The sequence below is a fragment of the Centroberyx affinis genome, unplaced genomic scaffold, assembly GCF_046629955.1.
Source record: "Centroberyx affinis isolate AG114_WGS23_722 - 3 ecotype Tasmania unplaced genomic scaffold, CSIRO-AGI_Caff_v1 ptg002997l_1, whole genome shotgun sequence".
NCBI lineage: Eukaryota > Metazoa > Chordata > Actinopteri > Beryciformes > Berycidae > Centroberyx > Centroberyx affinis.
In genome coordinates, this window is record NW_027281100.1 from 204263 (window position 1) to 229163 (window position 24901).

The following is a 24901-nucleotide window of genomic DNA, read 5'->3' on the forward strand; positions in this document are numbered from 1 at the left end:
AAACTATGAACTGAAGTGGTTTGATTTTACTGTTTCACATGTTTGTGTTCATTGTTGGATGTGCAAACCCTCTGCAGTTTGGTCAATACTGTGATCAGATACTCATACCATGAACTGCAATATCGTTCAAATCACACATTTCATCTTTCTACCCTCACTGTCTCCAGTCTTACAAACGTCATGAACGGATTCTAAAATAACTTGAAGGAGCTTCTCTCTGAATGCCATTATCTACTGATTCATAAAGCGGACCACTAAGATGATTCAACATCAGACCGGGGCCCGGGTTTGACTGTGATGTGCGCAAAAAAACATTTCCCCCACTTTCTGAACCTGGCAGCTGCTCGGTGGGGGAACTTCCCCGCGCCTCTCATTTCACGACGTCCCACACCCCATCTGGCTTTTGGAGCGGCGCGTCGTGACGCCAGCGGCTCTCCCCGCTCCTCTTTTCAATAATGCAAATGAAGAATGAGAGAGGTGGAGGTGGAGATGGAGTGAGGAGGAGGGGGGGGGGGGGGAGGCCGCAGACTTGAAGACCTCCACTTTCTGCCCGACCAAACCAGTCACTCTGGGTTCTCGCTCTGACTGGGAGGATGGCGGGGGATTGCTGCTGAGGCCTTTTTATTGTAACTGTTACTGGTGAAGAATTTTTTTTTTTTTTTTTCTCAGCAATGCCCGTCCTTCATGCCCCAAGTGACACTGCTTCACACCTGGCAGGTGGCCCAAAGAGCAGCTCTACTGGAGGAGCTGGGGGAGTCAGGGCCTTGTCAAGGAGAAAATCAAGTAAACCCAGGGTTAACTAATTCCCAGGGGGTTAAAATAAACATAGGGTTAATGAAGTGTGTGTGAAAAGTGAAAAGAGGCTAAGACAAACCGAGGGTTAAGTGTGTTAACTCTGGGTTAGAGATAATGCACAGTGTCAGAGTGTAAAACATTTGTACTGAACAAAAATATAAATGCAACAATTTGAAAGTTCATATAAGAAAATCATTCAATTGAAAGAAATTCTGGGTAAAGGAAATGTTCGTGCACCACATATGAGAGAAATAAGGTTTTCATGGGGTATTCATAAAACAACTTAACATTTATATTCATAGTTTCCCTGCCCAGACTTCCCCAGCTGGTTCCTGGGATACACGCAGCCCTTCTGGCCACCAGCCTGCCTCTCTGACCTTTACCCTCCCTCCACCCTCCACCCTCCACCCTCCACCCACTCCTTTACTGTACAAGTGGAACATAAAAAACACACAGCGAGACAGACTGCATGCGAATCTACATGCCCTCACGCCCAGTCATATAAGGTGATCTTTTTTCGTGGGCTGTGCTCTTTTGTCATTATAGTAGGTTATGCTTCTGTAGTGGAGTGTAGTCTGCAGATGTAGCTTCCTCCCCTGCTCGGCGTGGGTGATATCCTGTTCCTGTCTGTAGTATTTAACCCATTATGATCAAATATGAGAACTAACGCCACGGGCTGCCATGTATCGACTTGTCTCAGACTGTGATTAGCACACACTTTCCTCCTGCGCACCAGTCATGGTTTTTCTGGCATTTGGCATTGTAAATGTCATGGAAACTAAAATGACGCCTCTTATATTTGGATTACGGGATGGTGTGGCTGCTGGCATGTAATGTCAAAGTGCAGCTATTTTCTGAACTTCCTTTTATTTCTGCTTCATGGTCTCACTGTGAAGTATGCACACACACAAGCATACGCACACATTTGGCTTTGCTGGTCCAGAATTAACTGAATCAAATCAGCTGCCCAATATTCACAAGGAACAGTTCAGTGACAGTCAATGTAAATGAACAAGAAGCAGAAGAAGAGTCAAACGCCTTTTACCTGGATCATGTACCGATCAACGCTTTTTATGGCTATTTTATGGCATTTCCACTTTATTATTAGATAGCGCACAGTGGAGAGAGCAGTAAAATATCAAAAGAAGGCGGGTGACATGCTACAAAGGTCACGAGCCGGATTCAAAGCCGTGACACCGCAAGGCACATGTTGTGCTCCCCGGCCCACTGAGCCACCAGGAAGCCCCCCAGATCAAGACACTTGTGGGCTAGAAGGGAGATTTACACAACAGAGCCAAATGTTTCCACAGGAAGCCTTGTGTTAAATGAAGGGCAAGCCAGACGAGATGCACCTTTCAACTCTGCGGGGAGACTGTGTTTTGCCACAGGCTGATAGTGTTAGCCGTCCGGATTCATAATGTAAACAAACTTGTGTCTTCTTTTTCCATAAAACAGCCTGAGCAGGTGAAAGCTCAGCTGTGATCCTCTTAATGATATTATCTGACGCGTAACAAAGGATTTTAAAAGCCTTAAGTCATGGATTGTGCAAGGTCATATTAGGAAGGTGGTGGTAATATTTTGTACACTCAGCTTGGTCACACCAGAGGTGCCAGAATAGCCTCCAGTGTGTTTCTGAATGACACTGCTGAAGTCCCCCGCTATCACTTTGACTCGAGCCAGTGTGTGTGTGAGGTGGGCAGGAGGGAGAGACTCCCACACGAATACACATTTTACTCTTTTACTGATGTGTGCAGAAATGCAGCGCTGCCGCCCCCTCAAACTACTGCAAAACACATGACTTCAAGGAAAAGGACATACTTGACATTTCCTTCAAAGAGTTCTGCTGACGATGCCTCATACTTTCAAGAAGCCCATGCATTCAATACATGACTACAATGTGGTTCTGTATACATGCTTTTCAATGCTGTTGATTGATACTTTATTAGATCAGATAGTGATGCAAAGTGTGTTCCTTTGCCAAAAGTTTTGAGTTCTTTATTGTGTGTCTAATGTTCAGCTACATTCAGCTGATAAGGCTGAACACTCACTTGTATTTGTTTTACATAGTCCTATATCATCACTGATGACGCATTAAAGAACAAGCACTTCAGCATTTTCCACAGGCTGGTTGGACATCAGTGTCACGTTTATGCAACATGACAGCAAATTGTGTCACCCTGAACAATGCAATTTTAAATTTAAATAAAGCTCCTGTAGGTTCAAGGTGAAATCTTAACAATGGCTGCCCCCTCCCTCCATCCTGCTGTATGTGTGCCAATCATTTTAAATAACATCACTGTCCATGACAATTTCTCTGTCATCTCAGGCAAAGCAAATTTGGTGTCGCAGGATTGCACATTGAGAAGTCATAAAAGACTGTGGGGAAAAATGGTGGGGAGTTTTGGGGGGATGCCTACATCGGAGAAAATTAGTCACTTGTAGTGGAAGTGCTTTTTATGGAAAGGGGGAATATCAGAGGAAGCAACAATTGGTGCCCTCTGTTATTACAATCAATCTACTGCCACATTAAATATGCAATATATGTATAGCATGTGTATATATGCAACATTATGGACCTCCTGATCAACATGCTTTGTCAATACTGTCAAACATTTTCATAAAAATGTTTGAGACCACATGTAACTTTAGTATGCAACATGTCTCCACCTAGTGGCTGCCTGACAGCACAGTCTGTAGATCAGTGCAGTGGTTTATCATTTTTTGTTTTGGGTGTGGGTATTGGAAGTGACTTTCATGTCAAAATAAAATAAATTCATGTCAAATAAACAAATGCTAAATCTGGATTCATGATAGTCCTACAAAGCCCACAAATTAAACCATCAAATTTTAAATTGTATACTTCTTTATGATGTCTGTATGTCAGCATCAATATCTTTCAACCATGTACAGTAAAAAGACAACTTCAAACTTAAGGTATTACATCTTTTAATTTTTTGCAAAACAAAAAGACTGAATACAGATAAGCCTGGACTCAGGCAAAGGAATCTTGCAGCCCTCTCTCCATGCAGCGTGCAGTGTTGCACATGAGCAGAACCACCCAAACCCTCTCCAGACCATCTGATAATGGAATGTACCATTCCCCGTGTTCGCATCTTACCAGTCCAACATTTTTAAAACTCAGTGCAACAGGGTACTTAAACAAATGTGTTGGTCACCATGAACCATGTACAGCAAAAATCAAAAACCGCTTTTTTTTCTATGTCTTGCAGAGTTAACGCTCTACACACGAGAGCAACACTGGTCCACCGGACGACATGAATGATACTTTACTTACTTATTTTTTTTTTTTTGTTTTAACCAAATGACAAGACCAGGTTCCCCTAGTTACAGATGTACAATTGAAAAAATTGAGGCTAAAGGGTTAAATCTGAGGGAGTTTTAATCCACTTCTTCCATGCGTGAAGCATCGTCGTCACCTTCTAGTGGGGGAATCACATCTGGGGCGGGTGTGGAGGCGGGCTCCTCTGTGGGCACGTCGTCGTCATCGATACCTGAGGCGGAAGAGGGATTGGGATATTTGTTAGATGCCTATACACTTTCCTCATCATCAAGGCAACCAATCATACTGTTGTATCTCCAGTTAAAATAAATAAGTTCCACATTTCTACATCTACAACTACAGATGTGGCCTTACCCAGTCCGAGTTTGATCATCCTGTAGATGCGGTTGGAGTGGGTCTGTGGGTCGTCCAGGGAGAAGCCCGAGGACAGCAGGGCGGTTTCGAACAGCAGGATGACCAGGTCCTTCACGGCCTTGTCGTTCTTGTCGACGTCGGCCTTCTGCCTGAGCGTCTCCACGATGGGGTGGTCGGGGTTGATCTCCAGGTGCTTCTTGGCCATCATGTAGCCCATGGTGGAGTTGTCCCTGAGTGCCTGGGCCTTCATGATCCTCTCCATGTTGGCCGTCCAGCCGTAAGTGCTCGTCACGATGCAGCAGGGGGAGGACACCAGTCTGTTGGACACGGTCACCTGGAGGAGACCGAAGCAGAGCGTGTTAGGGAAGTAGGATAAAAAACAAGAAATGCGGCATAGTGCTTCTACAGGCAAGCTGACCTATTTAAAAACAAGATTTTAGTCAAGGCACGTAAATCCAAGTTAATAAAGCATGCAGAGCAGTCATGTTAGATCCATCTCCTAAACACGCCATCCTGGTGTTATGTTAACACCAGCCACATGCTAGTCAGATAATTGCTGGTAGCCACTGTTTCCACCAGCAGCTTGGCAGGTGTATCAAAAAAATGTAGATCCATTTTATATTTCAAATTAGTTTCACATCCTGCAAAGCATCCAAATGTAAAACAGATAAATGAGTATATGTATAATGGCATCACAAACACAGTCACCACAGAAGTTTAATTTTCACAAGTTCTGGTCTTCTAGCTTCTCTGGGTGCAACACACCATTGGCTGGAAACAATATCTAGTCACAAACATTAGGCATTCACAACCAATGAACCCAGTGGGGCACACTCAAACGCCACAGGAATCTAAACGGGCCACCCTTAGGCTACAACTCACCAGAATACAAGTTTGGGACAGTTAGGGCACCTGTTATCAAACCAAAAAAACGAATGCAACCGTCAACTGCAGTTGTGAAATTTAAGACGATGAATCCTAAGAATGTGTAGTGGAATTCAACAACAAATCAATGCCTCATGAGGGAATTTAGACGACGAGTTCAGATCACTGACCTTCTCTACTTTCTTGTCAAGGATCTCCTTCATGAGCTTGCAGAGGTTCTCGAACTTGGTCTTGTCCTCCTCCATCTTTTTCTTCTCCTCCTCGTCCTCGGGGAGCTCCAGGCCCTCTTTGGTGACGGAGACCAGGCTCTTGCCATCGAACTCTTTCAACTGCTGGACGCAGTACTCGTCAATGGGCTCCGTCATGTACAGGACCTCGAAGCCGCGCTTGCGGACGCGCTCCACGAAGGCAGAGTTGGCCACCTGATCCTTGCTCTCACCTTGTGAAGTGAACAAAGGAACAATTGAGGACCACAGTGGAAATATGCAACATCACTTTACATGAGATGTGGCTAGAAGTGCAATACCCATAAAGAGCAGTGCAATGATTTTCTGCCTCTGGAAGCGGGTGCAAAGTACAGGATTAATGCTAGTCACTAACAGGAGACAACTATGTTTAAAGCTCCAAACACGTGACATTGTGCCACTTTGCTCTTTACGTAGCAGTGACCCACCAGTGATGTAGTAGATGGACTTCTGGTTTTCCTTCATGCGGGTGAGATACTCTGTGAGGGAGGTCATCTCGTCTCCAGACTGGGAGCTGTGGTAGCGCAGCAGCTCAGACAGCTTCTTACGGTTCTGAGAGTCTTCATGGATGCCCAGCTGCAGACGGCCAATAAAGAACAGTTACATACAGAATTACAAAATACACACACCACCTGAGTCAACTACTATCTTACGCAAATACATCTTCAGTTTTAACCTGCTTTGGAGTATCAGGTGGATGGAGTCTACCGCAGGACAAAGCAGGTAGTGTGAGGAGAGTTGCTACAGACTGGTATTAAGAAATTAATATCAATACTTTCTGGTAATGGCATACTCCCATCCGTCTGGCTCTCCCAAGCAGGTTTTAATACAGACTAATAAATATTTGCCAATAGTAAGTGACTGGTCTGCAGCAAATAATTAATTTGAAAATGCATAGCATAAGGAAAACAGTTCCGCAAGCTCATCTAGCGGGCGTTTAATTGCCAGAGATTGTGTAGCGAATTACTAACAGGGTGAAATGCCTGGGAAATACAAGAGGATAACTCTTCTTCAGCTATAGGGTACAATACTACGTTGTATGACTGGCCTGCATCTAAACTATGCTATACTGCCTTATAAGCAAGGGGGAAACAAGGACTGCTAGATTTAAAAAAAACAACCTTTGGAATCCAGTGATGCACTGAAGACACAAGGAGGGCAATATGGGAGGAGAGCTTCCATTAAAAACTTATGTTCCAAAGAAATTTTCATCAATACAATGCTTAATGTTTCCAACGGTTACCTTGAGATTCTTGGAGAAGCCGTCGTAGAACTTCTTGTAGTTCTCCTTGTCCTCGGCCAGTTCGGCGAAGAGCTCCAGACACTTCTTGACGATGTTCTTGCGGATGACCTTGAGGATCTTGCTCTGCTGCAGCATCTCTCTGGAGATGTTGAGGGGCAGGTCCTCAGAGTCGACCACGCCACGCACAAAGTCTGGAGGGGAACATAGAACACGGCTCATTAGGACAGACGAGCAAACACCTCAGCATTTCAGAAAGGGTTGGGAGTTTCCATCTGAATCTGGAGGGCATGGCACCTAACCCTAACCCCCCCCCCCCCGTCTAGTCAACTTACTCAGGTACTCGGGGATGAGCTCCTCACAGCTGTCCATGATGAAGACTCTCCTGACATACAGCTTGATGTTGTTCTTCTTTTTCTTGTTCTCAAAGAGGTCGAAGGGCGCGCGGCGGGGAATGAAGAGCAAGGCCCTAAACTCGAGCTGGCCCTCCACTGAGAAGTGCTGTAGGGGGGGGAAGGGGAGGAGTTGGTTTAAAAAAACCACACAAATAAAATTACATTTTAATCAGTGGTGATTGGGTACAACTTCAGGTTAAGTCGATGCATACATGCACCTGCCTATGTGTACATGGTTTACCTTGACGGCCAGGTGATCCTCCCAGTCATTGGTCAGACTCTTGTAGAACTCGCCATACTCCTCGTTGGTGATGTCGTCGGGGTTCCTGGTCCAGATGGGCTTGGTCTTGTTCAGCTCCTCCTGGTCGATGTACTTCTCCTTGATCTTCTTTTTCTTCTTCTTGTCCTTGTCTTTGGAGTCCTCCTCGTCGTCAGAGCCCACGTCCTCGATCTTTGGCTTGTCCTCAGCATCCTCTTTCTCCTCCTTCTCTGCCTTCTCCTCCTCGGCCTCGTCGTCGCTGATCTCCTTGTCGCGCTCCTTCTCCACCTACACATCAGAACGACTGGATTTTTAGATTCCCATTGATTCTTTGATATGCCAATTGTTTCATTCTAGCCAAGACTGAAAGGGCTAATCCACCCAATCATATTTGATACTTACAAACAGGGTGATGGGGTAACCAATGAACTGGGAGTGCTTCTTGACAACCTCCTTGACCCTCTTCTCCTCAATGTACTCTGTCTGGTCCTCCTTCAGGTGCAGAATGACCTTGGTTCCGCGGCCAATGGGCTCCCCTGAGAAATCAATTGCACAGTCATGAGCACACCTTGTCCCAAAACATTGTCATGTCAGTGGATGTAATTCTGAGGCAGACACCCTCCACTAGGCGTCCGGCTGCTGACTGCCCCCCAGTATTGTCTATTCAAATTGTTTAACTGACACCTCATTTCCATTATGAAAGAAAAAAAAGAAAAAAAAAGGTATGTGCATTTCACCATCTTGGTATGGCCATTTGGGTGTTCAAATGCATTAACTTATGAAAACTAGAATCCATGAAAACAGAATTTGAGAAAATCTAAAAGTTGATGTCAGAGGACCCTGTGTTAAAGCCTCTCAAAACAGACGCTGTAATTAGCTGAATGTTGCAAACAGGAAGAACACACAACCAATACAGAACTACCATGTCAATCCTGTGAAAATGGCTTCTCAGCCAGCAATTTGTGGTAAAAGTAGTCTTCATGGATACCAAGTTGCGTTTCCGTGTTGCCACATGAGGGAAAACTGCTTTCTTGAAACTCGCATGATGCCATAACACCTACCACTGTCGACCTTGACTGTGAATGAGCCTCCGGCAGAGGACTCCCAGGCGTACTGCTCGTCGTCGTTGTGTTTGGTGATGACGACCACCTTCTCGGCAACCAGGTAGGCGGAGTAGAAACCCACACCAAACTGACCGATCATAGAGATGTCAGCTCCAGCCTAGAACAGACAAAAATGACATTGCTTCAAGTTATTACACTCCCATGTTGCATAACAGGCTCGCTTCTGTGTCCCGATTATTTGATGCTATTTACACTGCCTACTCATCTTGCACTAGAGTGCGCCATCTGTTCAGTTTTGTACCCATTATTGGTCGTTTGTTGCCTTAGTGTTGTGTCCATGCATACAGCAGAGCTGTTCCATTCAGGGTAATTTAAGGCTCTAGTTGGTTATTGTCTTGTGTTGCACTGTGTGCTATGGTTTTCATGTGTGCTACAAACTAGTTTTCAAAGACTGGACGGTACCTGCAGGGCCTCCATGAAGGCCTTGGTGCCAGACTTGGCGATGGTACCCAGGTTGTTGATCAGGTCGGCTTTGGTCATGCCGATTCCGGTGTCAATGAGGGTCAGGGTGCGCTCAGCTACATTGGGGATGATGTCAATCTTCAGCTCCTTGCCACTGTCCAACTTGGTGGGGTCTGTCAGACTTTCATAGCGGATTTTGTCCAAAGCCTAAAAATTGATTGAAATTGATTGATATTGATTGACATTTACATGTGCTCCTAAAATCAATTCATAAGCAAAATAAAAAAAATAGACTTGTTATCCGTTATAATTGAAAATTACAGTCCCTACTCCAAATCTCATGTTTCACATATGTTCAATTTTTCTATATTCCGGGTATCATAACACCCCCCCTCCCCAAAATAAAATATGCACCTAAACAATTGCACAGGAAGAGAAAACACTTTAATAATGCCAAACCCTATACTTACATCAGAAGCATTGGAGATCAATTCCCTGAGGAAGATCTCCTTGTTGGAATAGAAGGTGTTGATAATCAGGGACATAAGCTGAGCAATCTCTGCCTGGAAGGCAAAGGTCTCAGCCTCCTCCTCTTGGCGCATTTCTTCAGGCATCTGCGGAGAAGGAAATCTTATAAGTTAGCAAAATGTCTGGTTTACTGGTACAAATATACAATCACAACAGTATGTTGCAAACAGTATTTGCAGGGGATGTTGTAAAAAAAAACAAAAAAAAAACAAAATAAATGCCCTGGGATTGTGAGTGAAACCTCTTACAGAGAACCATAGGTTGGCATTTAAAAGGTTAAAATGACACCAGGCCGTTTGTTAATGTGGGATGCATTTACTCCAAATTGTTCATCCTGTCGGTTCCGTTATTCATAATACCGCTACGTGATTTGGTCACATCCACACCCAGTTTCGTAACATTGTACATCTGCCCTCTTTATGTACCACCACATATCGGCGGAAGTGAGCCACCAACCAACATGGCGTCGCCGTCCGACAGACAATGGATTCTGCAAACACGTGTTGGGAAACGGCTAACGAAGATTTACGATATTACAGTTAAGAAATGTTATTACGCCGATTGACTATGACTGAAACCTATTAAGCAAATGTTATGCGCACGTGCAAGGTGACGACCACCAATGTAGGACAACCTCCTCCCCAGGCCCAAACTAGACAGAAAACGCCGAAACAATGACTGTGCCGTTCAAGACATCAATCATTCAAAATTCACGTAGCAAATATGTTCTATTCAGAAAAAGACAAAATTAGCCAAGTCACAATCTCATTTGATGTTACATAACTCGACGTTAACGGCTATGTAAATAAAAAAAAGAATCACACCGGCTAATGTTAGCAGCAACTGCGGATAGTGAAAAGTGAGTACAGACGATACCCAACGGTAACCAAATTAACCTAACGTTATCTGAATAACAGTTTATAGGCAAAAGCACATTTCCATAAAGGGTCCTAATCCGGTATGTGGGCCAGCCAGGTCAAGTGTGCATTTAACACGGGTAAATAAAGCGAGTTAGCCTTGTCATCCTCACCACACCTGCCTTGCCGCAAGCAAAGACTGGCCTATGCAGATTGCCGCATTATCATCGGACAACACGACATTTGTCAGTCAATGTATGAAAATTTAACAGTTCACTGATTTTGTATGTAATTGTGCACATAGTAGATAACGTTAACGGTAATTAGCTAGCTATAGCCCATCGGGCAGTATTGATGCTAACGTTTCGTCGTGACTCGTGAGTCTTCATCCACAGCAATATCAGGTTAAACAGTTCAGTGCGGATCCAACAAATACTCAAATATTGAAGGCTAATAGTTTGTTCTGTGAGCAAGCATGTGATTCATTTACATACCTTGTGTGTTCCGTTGACTTATCTTGAATAAAATGCGACCAATTTGATGTCCCTACTGCTCTCTGACGCAGGGAAATTGAAAGGGACTTCCTTTTAAAAGACCGAAATCTTTATAGCCATGCGTTTTGAATGTGCGGGCGTATCCATCCGCAGCCGTACAAGCCTATGGTTGTTTTCAGCGGCTGCCGCGGAGCCCAGCCTGTCACTAAAACTAGTCTCTGAGTAAAGGATGGTCTTAGTAAACCTTATAGGATTTTTCTGACAGAAAATAGGCAAAGAACAGTTACACTGACTAAATATCAGAGGCAATGTTAACTCGAGAGAGTAAGCTAAATAGGTTATATTAATCAGGCAATCACATAAAGCGTAAGCTTGTTATTATAAGGACTGTGCTAGTTGTCTAATGTTAGTTAGGCTAAATGTAATTTGATCCTCTCACCCGCAGGGTATTCAGTCAAACACAACAGTTACAAATTAACTACCTATAAAGATAGTGATTGTGAAAGTGATTTTGCCATAAGATCTTCAGGCTCTGTGCTCCAATGGTCTGACTAACGCACGTTTGGCTCAGGCTGGTTTATATCTTGGAAATAATCTAAAAATAAAATTAACTCAATAACAATGTCAAACCTGTGAAGACCATAGGTCAAGACGGACCCTCTCTCACCTAAACTATCTTCATAGCTGTGCTGCCACCTTGTGGCAGTTTGCGCAACAGGAATGTTTTACTCAGAGGCCAGGTTTTTAGTAACAGACTAGGCTCCATGGCTGCAGTCAGATACTGTGAGGACAGAAATATCTGCATCACTGCTGGGAAATATCGTTTTATTTAGGTATTTTACAATGCACAATTTATAAAAATACATAGGTCTGTTTCGCGCATTGCAATTACCCTAGCAGTTGCCCCCTCACAACTCTACCGTATAATAACAGATGACGGTTTTAACAATCACATATTCACTGCTGTTAAATCTTTGAATCTATTCATGCTAAGGCATGAATGAAATGCATTGGAAATGCAATGACTAACACATTTTGGTGAATTCTGTGTAACAGATATTTGATAATTCAAAGCTCATTATAGCCACACTAGATATTTGTTGTAACGTTGGATAAACATAGACTTTGTAAATAAAGGATCATTCTGAAGATTAAAATTGAAAGAACCATGTTTAATTTATGACGAATTAGTAGATAGTGCGGGTCTTTTTAATCTGATGGAGGAATATTTTCAGCCAGCTGGGTGCGCTTCGTTTCTTCCAGCACTTTCCATGAAAAACCCGCCTAAAAGTGACGTCACGGACTTGTCAAATGCAGGCCTCGCGGCACAGCTGTCAAACCCAAAAGCTAGTACCTACGACAAAAATACCATGGCAACTTCAAACCAACATAAACAAACATTTTAGCATTATAATATGAATACGCATAATGTTATATGTGATGAGGACTGATAAACACTTGGTAAACACTTCAGCCTGCTGATGAATGCTTCCATGAAAATAATTATATCTTCCAGATATTTTAGAATTATAATGCCCACCTTTAGGGGATAGAAGGCTACATAGAACAGTAAACATTACATTTTAAAACTAACTGTGTTACAGACAACAAACAAATAGTTTTGTCAGTGTGAAAGACTGTTTTCATAATAGTTCATTTTGAATAGTAGGCACAAATTAGTGTTTCACTATTTCCACAAATGTAATGATGGAAAAGCATATTTCACGACCAGAATTAATCAGACCAAGGCAGGGAGATACAACCACGTGAAAGCTATCTTAATTATTATTATTATTATTATTATTGTTGTTGTTGTTGTTGTTAGTAGTAGTAGTCGTAATAGAAATACTACTAGTAGTAGTTCGTTTAAGTTAGGGTGGTTGCGGCCCTACTACGGGTTTTCTCCATGGAAGTATGATAGTTTTCCAGATACCTCCGTTTCAGCGGGCACGTCCGAGATTCAAAACAAGCGAACCTCTAACGTCAATGCACTGCAGTTGACCCGTCAGGCCCGGTACGTAACGTCTGCGTCAATGTTTTTGAAGGCCCGTGACTAGCCAGCTTGCTAATCTAAATTTTGTAGAAAGCGTTTCAGAAAACGGTAACCCGCTGATAGCTGTCTTTTATCAATTTATACGCCACCTGATTCGGGGTATGTATATAAAGACGAATTAATTATTTGTTCCGAACACAGTTAGCACGCTAATGTGAGCTTTGCTTGTTCGGTAACATTAACGTTAATGTTAGCTTAGCTTAACTTAATGTCGCTAGCTGTACCGGGTACGGTATTCCACCGGTGAAAATAAGTTAGCGTTAGCCACCATGAGTAGCTGGCTTCTGTGGCTTACTTGTTCTTTGGTAACGTTAACTTGGGGTTATTGACCTAGCGAACGAGTACCAGGCATGTACTAAGGTATAACAGTTGAATAACGGTGATAAACGTGATATCAGATGGAGCCTGATGATACACTACAACGTTAAAGCTACCTTTTGTTAGCGGAATAGCAGAAGTCACAAATCAATACCAGAGTTCCATGCCTAAGTACATTATTTTTTTTTTTATCCACGCCTTTTAGCTAAAGGAGAAATAGCCAACACTTCAGTTGTAGTTTCAATCAAAGACGACTTTGCATCTGTTTCAACTTTGTCTGATATGGTAGTAATATTGTATCGAGACCCCAAACGAATTGTGACTTTCACCTCTACACGGACATGCATAGACTGCTAATGGGTCTCATTGTTCCTTCATCAGGTCGGTCCGATACACACCCAAGATGTCCTTCCCCCCTCATCTAAACCGGCCACTGTTGCCCCCTCCAGGGATGCCCCCTCATCAGTTTGCTGGCTTCCCCTCAGGTAAGCACACACAAATCACACACAAAGTCAGTTGGTTTAGTTTATTCACGCTAGTGTGCAGAATGGAACAACGCTGTGGTAGCCTTTAGGTTAGAGAAGCAGACTTGTGACTGCAAGGTTGCTTGTTCAAATACTCAGACCGGTGGGGAAAGTGAATGACAAATGCTCTCCTCTTCCTGAACAACTACTGTCAAGGTACTGTTGAGCAAGGCAATTAACCCCTTACTACTCCAGTGGAGCTGCTCAGTGGCCAACAGTAGAAGATTGGTGGTATTGGGCAGTTCCCAGTGTGACTGTGTGCAGGGCGGTGCTGAAAAACAACATGCATGCTCTGTTGACTTTGCCTGTATAAGTAAGTTCACTGGTTGATGTACGTCCCATTTGGCTGTTGCAGGAACCCCAATGATCCCAGTCCACATGGGCATCATGACTCCCACCTCTACAGTCCTGCTGCAGACTTCTGTGCCAGTTGTCAGTAAGCCTGCAATGCCCAGGAAGGAGATCCTTCATATGCGAGCCAAAGAGAATGACGAGAACAGCGGACCTACCACCACGGTGTTTGTGGGGAACATATCAGAGAAGGCCTCAGATATGCTGATCAGACAACTGCTGGCGGTAAGGGACAGAGGAAAATTCAGAAAGATAGCACAGATATGTGCAACACCTCACACAGGGTGCCTGCCTTCATGGAAACTTGGAAAAGTTATGTAATTTGAAGTTTCTTTTTTTTGGGCCTGGAACAGTTATGGTAAATTATATGCATCTAAAGGTTTTATGAAATGACAGATTTGTTTTCATAATCCTTTTTCTCAAGCAGTCAAATTATCATTAACATCAACCTTGTTTGGTAATAGTTTAGTTACCTTAACTGCAATACTAAATCTAATTACAATATCCATATTACATTAGAAGCTATCCAAAACAATAACATCCAAAGCTATTTTAACTGAAAATGTAACATTTGAAAATTGATCTTGACAGACATTGGCCATGGAAATTGCACTATTGTGTAACAGAATAGTAATGCTAAAGTAATCCTGTTAACACTGCATGTGTATCCTGTACTGTGGCAGCTTACTGAAACCACTTCTGCCTGAACTGTGCTGAGTCATGAACTGTTTTCTCTTGTACTCATCTTTTAGAAATGTGGTATTGTCCTGAGCTGGAAGAGAGTCCAAGGAGCCTCTGGCAAGCTTCAAGGTAACACAAAATACAGACATTGATCACCACCAGGCCAGGAAACTCTTGCATCCACCAGCCACAGTGGCTGATCAATTTCAAATTCACCAGCTGTTTTCACTATTTTACCAGCCAAAAATGATTTACAATAGAAAAGAACCCCCAGACAATGGCTTGTTAACCTGCCAAAATGTCTGGAAGAGGAGAGGAACCAGCCTCTGCCAAAAATTGAAAAATTTACTTATTCCTTATTACTCCATCCAACCCAATCGTTACTCTGAATTAACCTGTCCCCATATCCATTTCCATGTTGATCTCTGTTGCAGCCTTTGGGTTCTGTGAGTATAAGGAGCCAGACTCCACGCTGCGAGCCCTGCGGCTTCTTCATGACCTGCAGATTGGAGACAAGAATCTACTGGTGAAGGTGGACGCCAAGACCAAAGCCCAGCTGGATGAGTGGAAGGCCAAGAAGAAGACGACTAATGGGGTAAGAAGCTGTTGTCGGGGGTGTCCTTTTTCACGTCACCCCCTCCCCCCCCAACTCTCTCACCCATCTTCCCTGTCTCTGTCCACTGTATACTAAGCAGAGATGCCTAAAATTCACCTCATAAGAGATATTTGGAAGAATTTGCAAATTTTTTTACAGTGAGACTCAACTAGTTGCTCTCAAAACTAGGCTTGCATTCTTTTTTCCCTCCTGCAGAAAGTAGCTCAGGCCCAGGACGGAGGAGAGGATGAGGAAGAGGTGCTGGACGAGGAGACGAAGAAGAAGGATCAGATTGTCAAAGGTGCTATCGATGGGTTGATGCGAGAACACGCCTCCGAGCTCAATGCGCCCTCACAGGATGATGACTCCCATCGACGCAAGAGAAAGAAGGAGAAAAAAGAAGAGGTATGCCAACTTTTGGTCGCTGTTCTCCAACTCTTTCCTTGGAACTTCAAATGCGTCAATGAGTGTTGTGTGTTTTTTTAAAAGCAGAATTGATTTTGAGTTTTGTCGGTGTGCCTTTTTCCATAGGAGGACATCAACGCCATCGACATGGAGGAGGACAAGAGAGACCTGATTTCCAGAGAGATTAGTAAATTTCGTGACACCCACAAGGTACAGTGGCTCCTTTGATCTTGTAGTTGACATTACAGGTTTTGGACAGCAGCTGCTCACATAGTTCACTCCTATAGTTTTGCACATTTAGCGGTAGTTGACACATATACAAAGCTTTTCTTGATCCCACTAAAAATGCATACTGCGCCACAAATTGGTAACCTTGGACGAATTGGAAATCCTTCAAATTTTCACCACCAAACATCTTAATTCGCCCCACATTATTTGAAATGTTTCATGTTCAATGTTCCAGCACTACAAATAGGCTGATAGCTAGTGTTTTTGTCACCTTTCTCAGCCCTGATTTGACACGTGTGACCACCGTAGTGAAACTATCTAGGTGTGACCATTATAGATCCATTCTTCATTCATCACACAAAATGCATGGAGACGATGTAAAGTTACTTAAAAGCTAATCTATTCATTAAACCCCACCATTATGATAGTGATCATATGGTGACTAAAGCAAGATGAATCTCAGAGCTTTGGAAAAAGTTGCGAGGATAGGATGTAAGTATCAGCTTTCATTTACTATGTACATATACTGGGCGCCCCCCTCTTGAGGACTTGTATAGGGGCAACTGCACAGGCACCTCGGTATATGTTGGCCAGGGCATATGGTGCTCTCTCTTTATTCAGCCAACTATTTGACACGACAGAGGTTCCTCCCAACCTTGTGATTTTCATTTGGTGACAGCATTGGCGGTGCCCCCCCCCCCCCCCCCCTGTAAAGCTGGAGGGTCAGTGAACCTGTGCGAGTCCTCTGTAAATGATGGTCTGTCTTACTGGTGTTCATGTTAACGCGCTGAGACTCTTTGTCAATAACCACTGCAGTGACTTTGGCTGTAGCCTATATCATGCTAGTGTGGGGGGCGCCCTCTCCACAGCAGCACACTGATCTGAAGACTGGCGAGGTACGTGCTCTCTGTATGTGTCGTGGTGGTTTCTCTCTCCCCCTCTCTTCTATCTCTCGCTCGCTATCAGTGTCTTGCTCTATCTCTGCCTCATTTATTTCCTCCATCGTTCCTTTCAGTAAGCTAGACAGGAATGAATCATGCATCTGTTGTAAGAATACATCAGACAAACAGTCGTCTGACACATGTTTACACACATAATCTAAGACTGATATCTGTAGAAACCAAGCCTGCAACCACTTCAAGGAATGCATCAGAAGTTGAAAGAGCAGTTTTACATGAGCAATAATGAGAAGATAATTGATAATGGTTTAATGGAACAAAAAAATTTTTTTTACAATGTCAGTACCAGTAATGTCTTTTTCCTGTCCCCATTCACTGCCTAAATGGTAGTCTTCTGGTGTGCGGTTAAAACAACTGCTATTAAAAAATAATCAAGTACAGAAAATTATGAATTTGTCAAGTCAGCAGTTGTGACTGCTTGATAGACTGCCAGAACAGAACAGCAAAAACGTATTTACTGCTCAGAACGGAACGATCGGACAACTAAGCCCTGCTAGATGCTGTGGAGAGGTAAGTAAAAGAAATAGGGACATAGACGAGAAATTGTACACTTGAATCATCTAGAAAGATGGCTACTTGACCCGAGACACATTAGTCACAAAATCTGACAGATCCCCTCACCCCTGCTACAATGATTTTGAAATGACTTCTGCTCTTTCTATCTCTAACATCGCTCCTCACTCTTTCTCATTTCATTTTCCATTTTCTTGAGCTGCATTAGACCCAAGGCTTTCAGGTTATGGTCTGTGTTGCCTGTTGACTGCCTGTACCTGTATATGAGTGTATTAAAGTTCTGCATTTGTATTAGGGGGTTGACATGAATTTAAGCTTATTCTACTGTTGCACTTATTGTACATCGCTCTAGATAAGAGCTTCAGCTAAAGTACCCTAAATGTAATGTAAATATAGTCCTCTGGGCTCAGTGTTTTATTTCATTTAACTTGGTACTCGTGTTCAGTGCCAGATGCTGTTTTGTAACTATAAATCTTTCAAAATGACACCCAAAGCCTTGTGTGTAGTGCCCATGAAGGGAGAGTTGTGGTGCATGTGTGTGTGTCTGGGTAATGAGTCGTGAAGAACTGCTGAAGACTACTGCAGGGGTAAGACCGCTTCTACAATTTCATTTATCTGTGCAGAAATGTAACTGATGTTCATTATGTCATGGCTTTCTTGTTTTAGCACTATACCAAATGCCACTGTACGCATTGAAGTAAAGGTTGCTGTTGTTGATGATGATGATGCTTAAGCAAGAGAGAATCCCATAACGTTTTTCCCTTGTATACCGTGTGACCTGCTTTCCTCCCAGGCCTAACTTAAAAGGCTTGTAGGGGCAGCGAAGGGCTGAATCCATAGTTCAACACCTGTAAGTCACAAATAACTAGTTTAACAAAAGACTGACGCCTTTTTTTCTGTTTTTGTTTTCCTTGTACTGAGAGGAGGACTCTTAAGGAGAGAAAAAGCATTGTCTTTTGCAGCACCTTTTTCTCATTATGAATGCCTCAAGTTGAACATGTCTGACAGATGTTTGTGACTGTTAAAGTGGTTTCCAGTGACTCTCTAGCTAAACTCGGTTATCCTACTGCAAGTATCACTTCAGCATATTGTTTTAGATCCATGATAAAGCTTTCTCTCCGTGTGAGGGAGAGCTTTTTGATCTTAACTGTGTTTTAGGATTCCAGCTTCCCTAACAGGCATTACACTGACCAGGAAGAATAGAGCATGCTACCATATTAAAAGACTTAGCTTGTCCTCAGAGTCTGGAAACCACTTGATCTGTGCACATTAGAAATTTGTCTGCCAAGACTCACTTTGCTCCTGACCTGTGCGGCATCGGCTGAACCTCCCTGTGTTTTGCTCCGCAGAAACTGGAGGAGGAGAAGGACAAGAGGGAGAAGGAGCGGCTGGAGTTCGAGCGGGAGAGGAGGGAGCGAGAAAAAGAGCGCGAGCGGGAGAGAGAGCGCCGAGACCGCGAGAGGGAGAAGGAGCGCGAGCGGGAACGGGAGAGGGAAAGAGAGCGAGAGCGGGAGAGAGACCGGGACAAAGAGCGGGACCGCAGGACTAAGGAGCGAGAGCGGGACAGAGACTGGGAGAGGGAGAGAAGCCGCGACAAGAGCAGCGACCGCAGCCGATCCAGGTAAAGGAAAAACTCCTCAGTGTCTGGTCTCAAACAGGAGCTCTCAAACATTTTCATGTCACAGACTTCCAAACAGACACATAGTAGGCTATGGAAACCCATTTGATATGATTTTGTGTGTAACTCCAGAGAACCCACTTTGAACCACTTGTCTAAAGCAAGAGTGGGAAAATTGACAATTCTTTACTGTCTATGCAGGGAGAAGAGTCGAGACCGAGAAAAAGACAAGAAGCGGGACCAGGAGGATGAAGAGGAGGCATACGAACGCAGGAAACTGGAGAGGAAGCTCAGAGACAAGGAGGCAGCCTATCAGGAGGTAGGAAAGGAGGGAGAGCGCCCCGTAACCGGAAGGTCGGAAGACAGTGAACCCCTGCTAGCTGTAGGGGCAAAGCTCCTGGTTCCTAAATTACTAAATGTAAAAAAAAAAAAAAAAAAGGTTCCAAGAATGTGAACAGGAACACAAAAAAGAGGGGAAATGCCACTGACTTAAAATCCTGAAATATCAAGTCCCAAGGTCTCATTAATGAAGGAACATTTCTATTTAAATAACATCACGTGAATCGATCTCTTTGCTTGGTATGATGGGATATATTTGCATTTGGCTGTGGCTGACCTGACATTTTCCTGACTACAGCGTCTGAAAAACTGGGAGCTCAGGGAGAGGAAGAAGGCGCGGGATTACACCAAGGAGGCTGAGAGGGAAGATGAGCGCCGGCGAGAAATGGTGAGAAGAGGTGGAAAACCCACTGATGTTCATAGAGGTGTCCTACTTTATCTCTCCTCATTTATCAAGCCAGCGTACCAACCGGTCTGATCTTCAAATCAGATTGCAGCGTCCATTCATCAGTGTTCATTCTACTGCAAAAATCTGTTTCAGCTTCAAGTTTCAGCTTGAACTTGGTGGTACTGGTAAGATAAAATTATTCAAGCTTTGCCTGAAAGCATTTACTCTCGGGTAAAAGGGTGGGCAAACAATTCTTTGCATCTCATAAATGTACAGAATAAAGAATTTTCGTTCAAGTAGGATATTTTGTTTAGGTGGATAGAATATAGTAAGCTTACTTCTAGCTGCATGGCTGTGAGAAATGAAAAGTGCTTCCCTCCAGTACTGGGCAGTGCGTAACTACACAAACCACAAATAGATGGTGCATCTCTCCATAAACCAATATGCAAATCAGCCTGCATGACTTGATTCATTTGATTAGAAGCTTACAAGCCTCCAGTGTTCTCCATTAGACAGCACCATCAAATGTGCACATGTCATTGTTTTGTCAAGGAGGAGCTTTCACACTGAGTAATATATTCATATGAATGGACAGGTACATTTCACAAATCAGACAATAAGCTTTTGTGAACAGAAATGGAGATTGATTATCGTGGACTTGGAGGGAAATTCAGTGTGGGGTTTTATCTTTATGGTCCTCCAGGCTAAAGAAGGCAAGCGGCTGAAGGAGTTTCTTGAAGACTATGACGATGACAGAGATGATCCCAAGTACTACAGGTGAACACCAGCAATATATTTGCTGCAGTACACTCATTAATAAGGTCGAATATATTCTCAGTCAGAATACATGCTTAGCTAGTATGCAAATAGGATTTGCATCCAATTGTCAGCATTTGTTTTGACCAGCTTGGAATACCAGATGGGTGGGGTTTACTGCATCTAGGCAATTCAGATGGGGTCAGGAATGTTGTAAATTTCAGAGTATAACAGACATTCAATGTCTAAACTTTCTGGCACGTATTTTATTGTCCTGTGTGGCAAACCCTTGCCATCTGGCACCTCTGTATGTAAAAACACCAGTACAAAGTACTGGCAAGTACCATTTGACCCAGATCTGATTTTTTTTGTAGCAGATGCAATATTGCAGCTATGGCCATTGTTCTGAAGGCTGTTATTTTTGGTGTGACCCCTAGGGGCAGTGCGCTGCAGAAGCGTCTGAGAGACCGAGAGAAGGAGATGGAGGTGGACGAGCGTGACAGGAAGAGAGAGAAGGAGGAGCTGGAGGAGATTAGGCAGAGGCTGCTAGACGAGGGACATCCAGACCCTGACGCAGAGCTACGCAGGGTATGCGTGTGTGTTTCAGTGTGTGTGTGTTTGCCGGTATCCGTCTGTGGTGAGTGAGCATGCCTTCTATTGTCTTTTGTGAAGGTCACTTTATCATCTGAGTCCCCCTGCATCTCTGTACGTCTGTGGTGTTTGTCTTCCCTCGTCTGTCGGCCTTCTTCTCTGTAAGATTGTGTGATTGGGTGTTAATCCTCCGCACATCTGCCTCTCATTGGTCCAGATGGAGGAGGAGGAGGAGCGTCTGAGACAGCCTCCCGCCATCCAAGAGCCGGAGCCCGAGGAGGAGCGGGAGCGCCACAGGGGCTCCCGGGACCACCGGGACCGCCGAGGGGACCGGGACAGAGAGAGAGCGGAGGCCCGCTCGCGCCCCGCCCCCTCGGACGACGAGGTGGAGGAGGGCGAGCAGGAGGATTATGACAACGATGAAGATAACCCCGACGCGAAACCCAGCCTGAAGCCCACGATGCGGCCCATCACGGCGGCGCCCTCCGTGTCGTCGGCCAGCGGCGGCGCGTCCCCCAACACGCCCGGGGACGAGTCGCCCTGCGGCATCATCATCCCCCACGAGAACTCCCCCCCAGAGGCGCTGCCGCAGGAGGAACACCGGCCCAAGATCGGCCTCAGCCTCAAACTAGGTGAGTCAGTAACAGGAGAGTGTTTTCACTACAACATGGACATGCCTAGAGCACTCATAGGACAACTGTTGTGATTTCAGTTACCATTCAGTGGTTCCTTAGCAAGAGCAGTCCCACCACTGCTAGAGAAAATGTGAAGTTAAAATAACAAAGTGTAGTCATAATTCATAGATTGAATGTTTTTCTTATGATAAAGTATCCATAGAACAATGAGTTTATCTATTGGCAATGTCCCTTGCATTTCTGGGCCCATTGTGCTGTTTTGTGTATTTTTAATAGCAGAAAAAAATTTCAGCTATCTAAAACATCAACAGTAAACGTCAGGTTTTTGTTGTCAGTCCCACCGAATCGAAGAGAAAGAGCTTCTTTCTAGAGTCACTGTTTTGCCCCGACATTCAACAATCATACAAGGAGAAATCCATCATAGAAGAGGCAGAGAGACCAATTTCTCCTCAATAGCAATACATAATGCAATGCAGCCACAGCTTGCATCTTTGCAGATCTGTCATCAGTAGCGTGTGAAATACAACGCCTTCTTCAACAGCTTTTTTGTAATTTTAACAACATCTCTTTCCACACTCACGTTTTCTTGCTGTTTCCATTGCTCTCTCCACCTATACGTACACAGCACAGAGAACGGGGACAGATGTGCCGTTCATAAAGCTCCTTGTCATTCCTTTGTCCCTCTAGGTGCCACAGGCAGCCCCAGCCAACCCAACGTGGCCAAGCGGAAGAAGCTGGCGGTCGACAGCGTCTTCAACAAGTTTGACGACGAGGAGGCGGACGAGCTGCCCCGCAAGAGGAAGCTGGTGCCCCTGGACTACGATGACGACAAGAGCCTGGGGGTGGACGGGGCCGGGCTGGCCGCCATCAAGGGCGCCAACACCGAGGAGAAACGCAAACACATCAAGAGCCTGATCGAGAAGATCCCCACGGCCAAGCCCGAGCTGTTCTCCTACCCGCTGGACTGGTCCATGGTCGACACGGTGAGGAGGAATGAAATGAAATGAAGTGCTTGTATTCTGCTGCATTTCACAGGGCTTTTGTCTTTTTAACCCTTGTTTAAGCAGACAAGTTGACAAAGAACACATGATTTTTTACAACATTGGCCTGGGGGAGTAGTTGCAGGAGTTTCAGTGCTTTGCTCAAGTGCACTTTTACAGTATTTGTTGTGGGAGAGAAAAGGAGTTACTCATTCACTTTTCCCCATCTAGATTTTCCCTGCTGGTCTCATTTATATCCTGCTTGTCATTCAGAAATGGTCATGTGATTCTTCTAAAACAGAACCCGTTCTTTTCTTTTATCTCTGTCCCATAGACACTAATGGAACGCCGTGTCCGCCCCTGGATCAATAAAAAGATCATTGAGTACATCGGAGAGGAAGAGCCAACATTAGTGGACTTTGTCTGCTCTAAGGTATTGATCATGTGAAGACTGTACATTGGATTATAGTCTTACCTTGCAGGGGAAGTGAAATCTGAAATGCCACTGACGTTCTTCTGTTTTCTTCCCCCAGGTGATGGCTCACGGTACAGCACAGGGTATCTTGGATGATGTTGCTATGGTGAGTAACAAACAGCAGTGACACGGACGCACATCCAGTCTAGGTGCTTGAGTGTGAACCAGAGGATTGGTCAAGCCCTCACACTATTGGCTGCCTTTTGCACCATCTATGTTGACAGCAGACCGTTATTTCTTGGACTGAAACACTGTCTATTTTGTTTTTGTCCTGATAAATGTTGTGGGTTTTAGAATTCTGATTGTAAAAGCCATACTCTAGTGTCCATCGAAGTGGAATATGTAAGAATTGACATGTTGGCATGTCCCTGATCCCTTGTCCCTAATGTAGGACTTTATCATGCACCACTGATTAAAGCTGCCCTTTGTCCCTGCCCAGGTTCTTGATGAAGAAGCCGAAGTGTTCATAGTGAAGATGTGGAGGCTGCTCATTTACGAAACTGAAGCCAAGAAGATTGGACTGGTGAAATAAGCAAGCACTGAATGAAGATCAACCTTTTTTTTTTTTATAATAGGATAGTGTAATTATGTCACCCTAGACAAAATGATCTTTCCACACCCATGCAGACTGTAACTGAAGATTCTGCTTGTTCTCACATTTGCACCAGTTGTTCAGCTCATGTCTGTTATTTTTTATTAGGTCTCTTCAACCATTTCAATATTAGCTGCTGAGAGACATTTAATTTAGGCCTCTACTTTTATTTGTATTCATGCCAACGGTGACCCAACAACCATTTTGGGAAAAAGTCTTTTGACAGACTGAAGAGTTGCTCTTAAGTAATCAGCTCAACATTTCACCAGTTTCATGACCTTTTCAGGTGGAGTGTGTTGTTCTACATGCACTAAATACTTTAAAACCTCTTTGAATGAAGTCGATAAGCTAGTCTGTGAAAACCTTGGAGGTTTGAAATCCGGCTTGCAGGTGCTGAGTGTGGATTGGTTTAGTCGACACAGAATTGGAGTACGTATAACCATAAACTAGGATGTGATATGTTTTTTTCCCAGGGTTATTTTATTCAGGTTTTTGGACACCATCGAGATAATAGGTTTTCCCACTTTTGTGTTCCTTATCACATTCCTGATAAACATGTTGACACGTTCTCTTTCTCAGACCATTTCAGAAAGCACCTACTTGTCATTTAAAATGTGTCTACTGAACAAGACCCACAAAATATAATGGTTGGTGATATCCCTGCAGCCATAAAAGCACACGTCATTACCACTACAGGAAAATGTAACTGCGCTAATAATGATTTACAATTGTGAAAATGCTCTCCATTTGTTTTTGTATTGGTGGACATTTGTTTTGAATAAAGTTGATTTTTATACCCGTTTGTGAACCGCCATTTAATTTCCTCACCACATGCAAGTGTTTTCTTTTATGAAGAATCACTGTGTGCTGTTAAGACATCGCAGCAGTGAAGAAGCATCTGACAATGTAACAACTGCCTGATAATGTAACAACTTGTCAACATGTAAAAATGTTGTCACATTATCTGGTTGTTATTACAGTTGCTACATGGGTTCAGCTGCATGTAAAATGTTTCAGCTGG

General features: G+C 43.9%; 2 protein-coding genes across 2 annotated transcripts; one reads left to right on the forward strand and one right to left on the reverse strand.

The window, feature by feature from the left end:
- Positions 1–3724: 3724 nt before the first annotated feature.
- Positions 3725–10998, reverse strand: hsp90ab1 (heat shock protein 90, alpha (cytosolic), class B member 1). The gene is made up of 12 exons (XM_071537216.1): positions 10880–10998; positions 9471–9614; positions 9001–9207; positions 8536–8695; positions 7877–8010; positions 7457–7762; positions 7156–7321; positions 6824–7014; positions 6009–6156; positions 5506–5774; positions 4451–4784; positions 3725–4307 (listed from the first exon to the last, which is right to left on the reverse strand). The coding sequence occupies exons 2-12, from the start codon at positions 9612–9614 to the stop codon at positions 4195–4197; spliced, it is 2172 nt and encodes a 723-aa protein (XP_071393317.1). The 5' UTR covers positions 10880–10998; the 3' UTR covers positions 3725–4194.
- A 1917-nt stretch (positions 10999–12915) lies between these two features.
- On the forward strand, positions 12916–24676 carry rbm25b (RNA binding motif protein 25b). The gene is made up of 17 exons (XM_071537240.1): positions 12916–13031; positions 13632–13735; positions 14130–14350; positions 14878–14935; positions 15241–15401; positions 15618–15806; positions 15933–16016; positions 18856–19127; positions 19326–19443; positions 19762–19851; positions 20555–20628; positions 21045–21195; positions 21416–21830; positions 22521–22816; positions 23148–23246; positions 23347–23394; positions 23728–24676. The coding sequence occupies exons 2-17, from the start codon at positions 13654–13656 to the stop codon at positions 23818–23820; spliced, it is 2451 nt and encodes an 816-aa protein (XP_071393341.1). The 5' UTR covers positions 12916–13031; positions 13632–13653; the 3' UTR covers positions 23821–24676.
- The last annotated feature ends 225 nt before the right edge of the window (positions 24677–24901 follow it).

Excerpts from the sequence above, each read along its gene's own strand:
- hsp90ab1 (XM_071537216.1), bottom strand. The coding sequence starts at position 9,614 with ATGCCTGAAGAAATGCGCCAAGAGGAGGAGGCTGAGACCTTTGCCTTC. Across the intron at positions 8,011-8,535 it reads CACAGTCAAGGTCGACAGTG|GGGAGCCCATTGGCCGCGGA; the intron begins GTAGGTGTTATG and ends TTGATTTCTCAG. Across the intron at positions 6,157-6,823 it reads GCTTCTCCAAGAATCTCAAG|CTGGGCATCCATGAAGACTC; the intron begins GTAACCGTTGGA and ends GGCCGTCTGCAG.
- rbm25b (XM_071537240.1), top strand. The coding sequence starts at position 13,654 with ATGTCCTTCCCCCCTCATCTAAACCGGCCACTGTTGCCCCCTCCAGGG. Across the intron at positions 14,936-15,240 it reads AGCCTCTGGCAAGCTTCAAG|CCTTTGGGTTCTGTGAGTAT; the intron begins GTAACACAAAAT and ends TCTCTGTTGCAG. Across the intron at positions 21,831-22,520 it reads CGGCCTCAGCCTCAAACTAG|GTGCCACAGGCAGCCCCAGC; the intron begins GTGAGTCAGTAA and ends TTGTCCCTCTAG.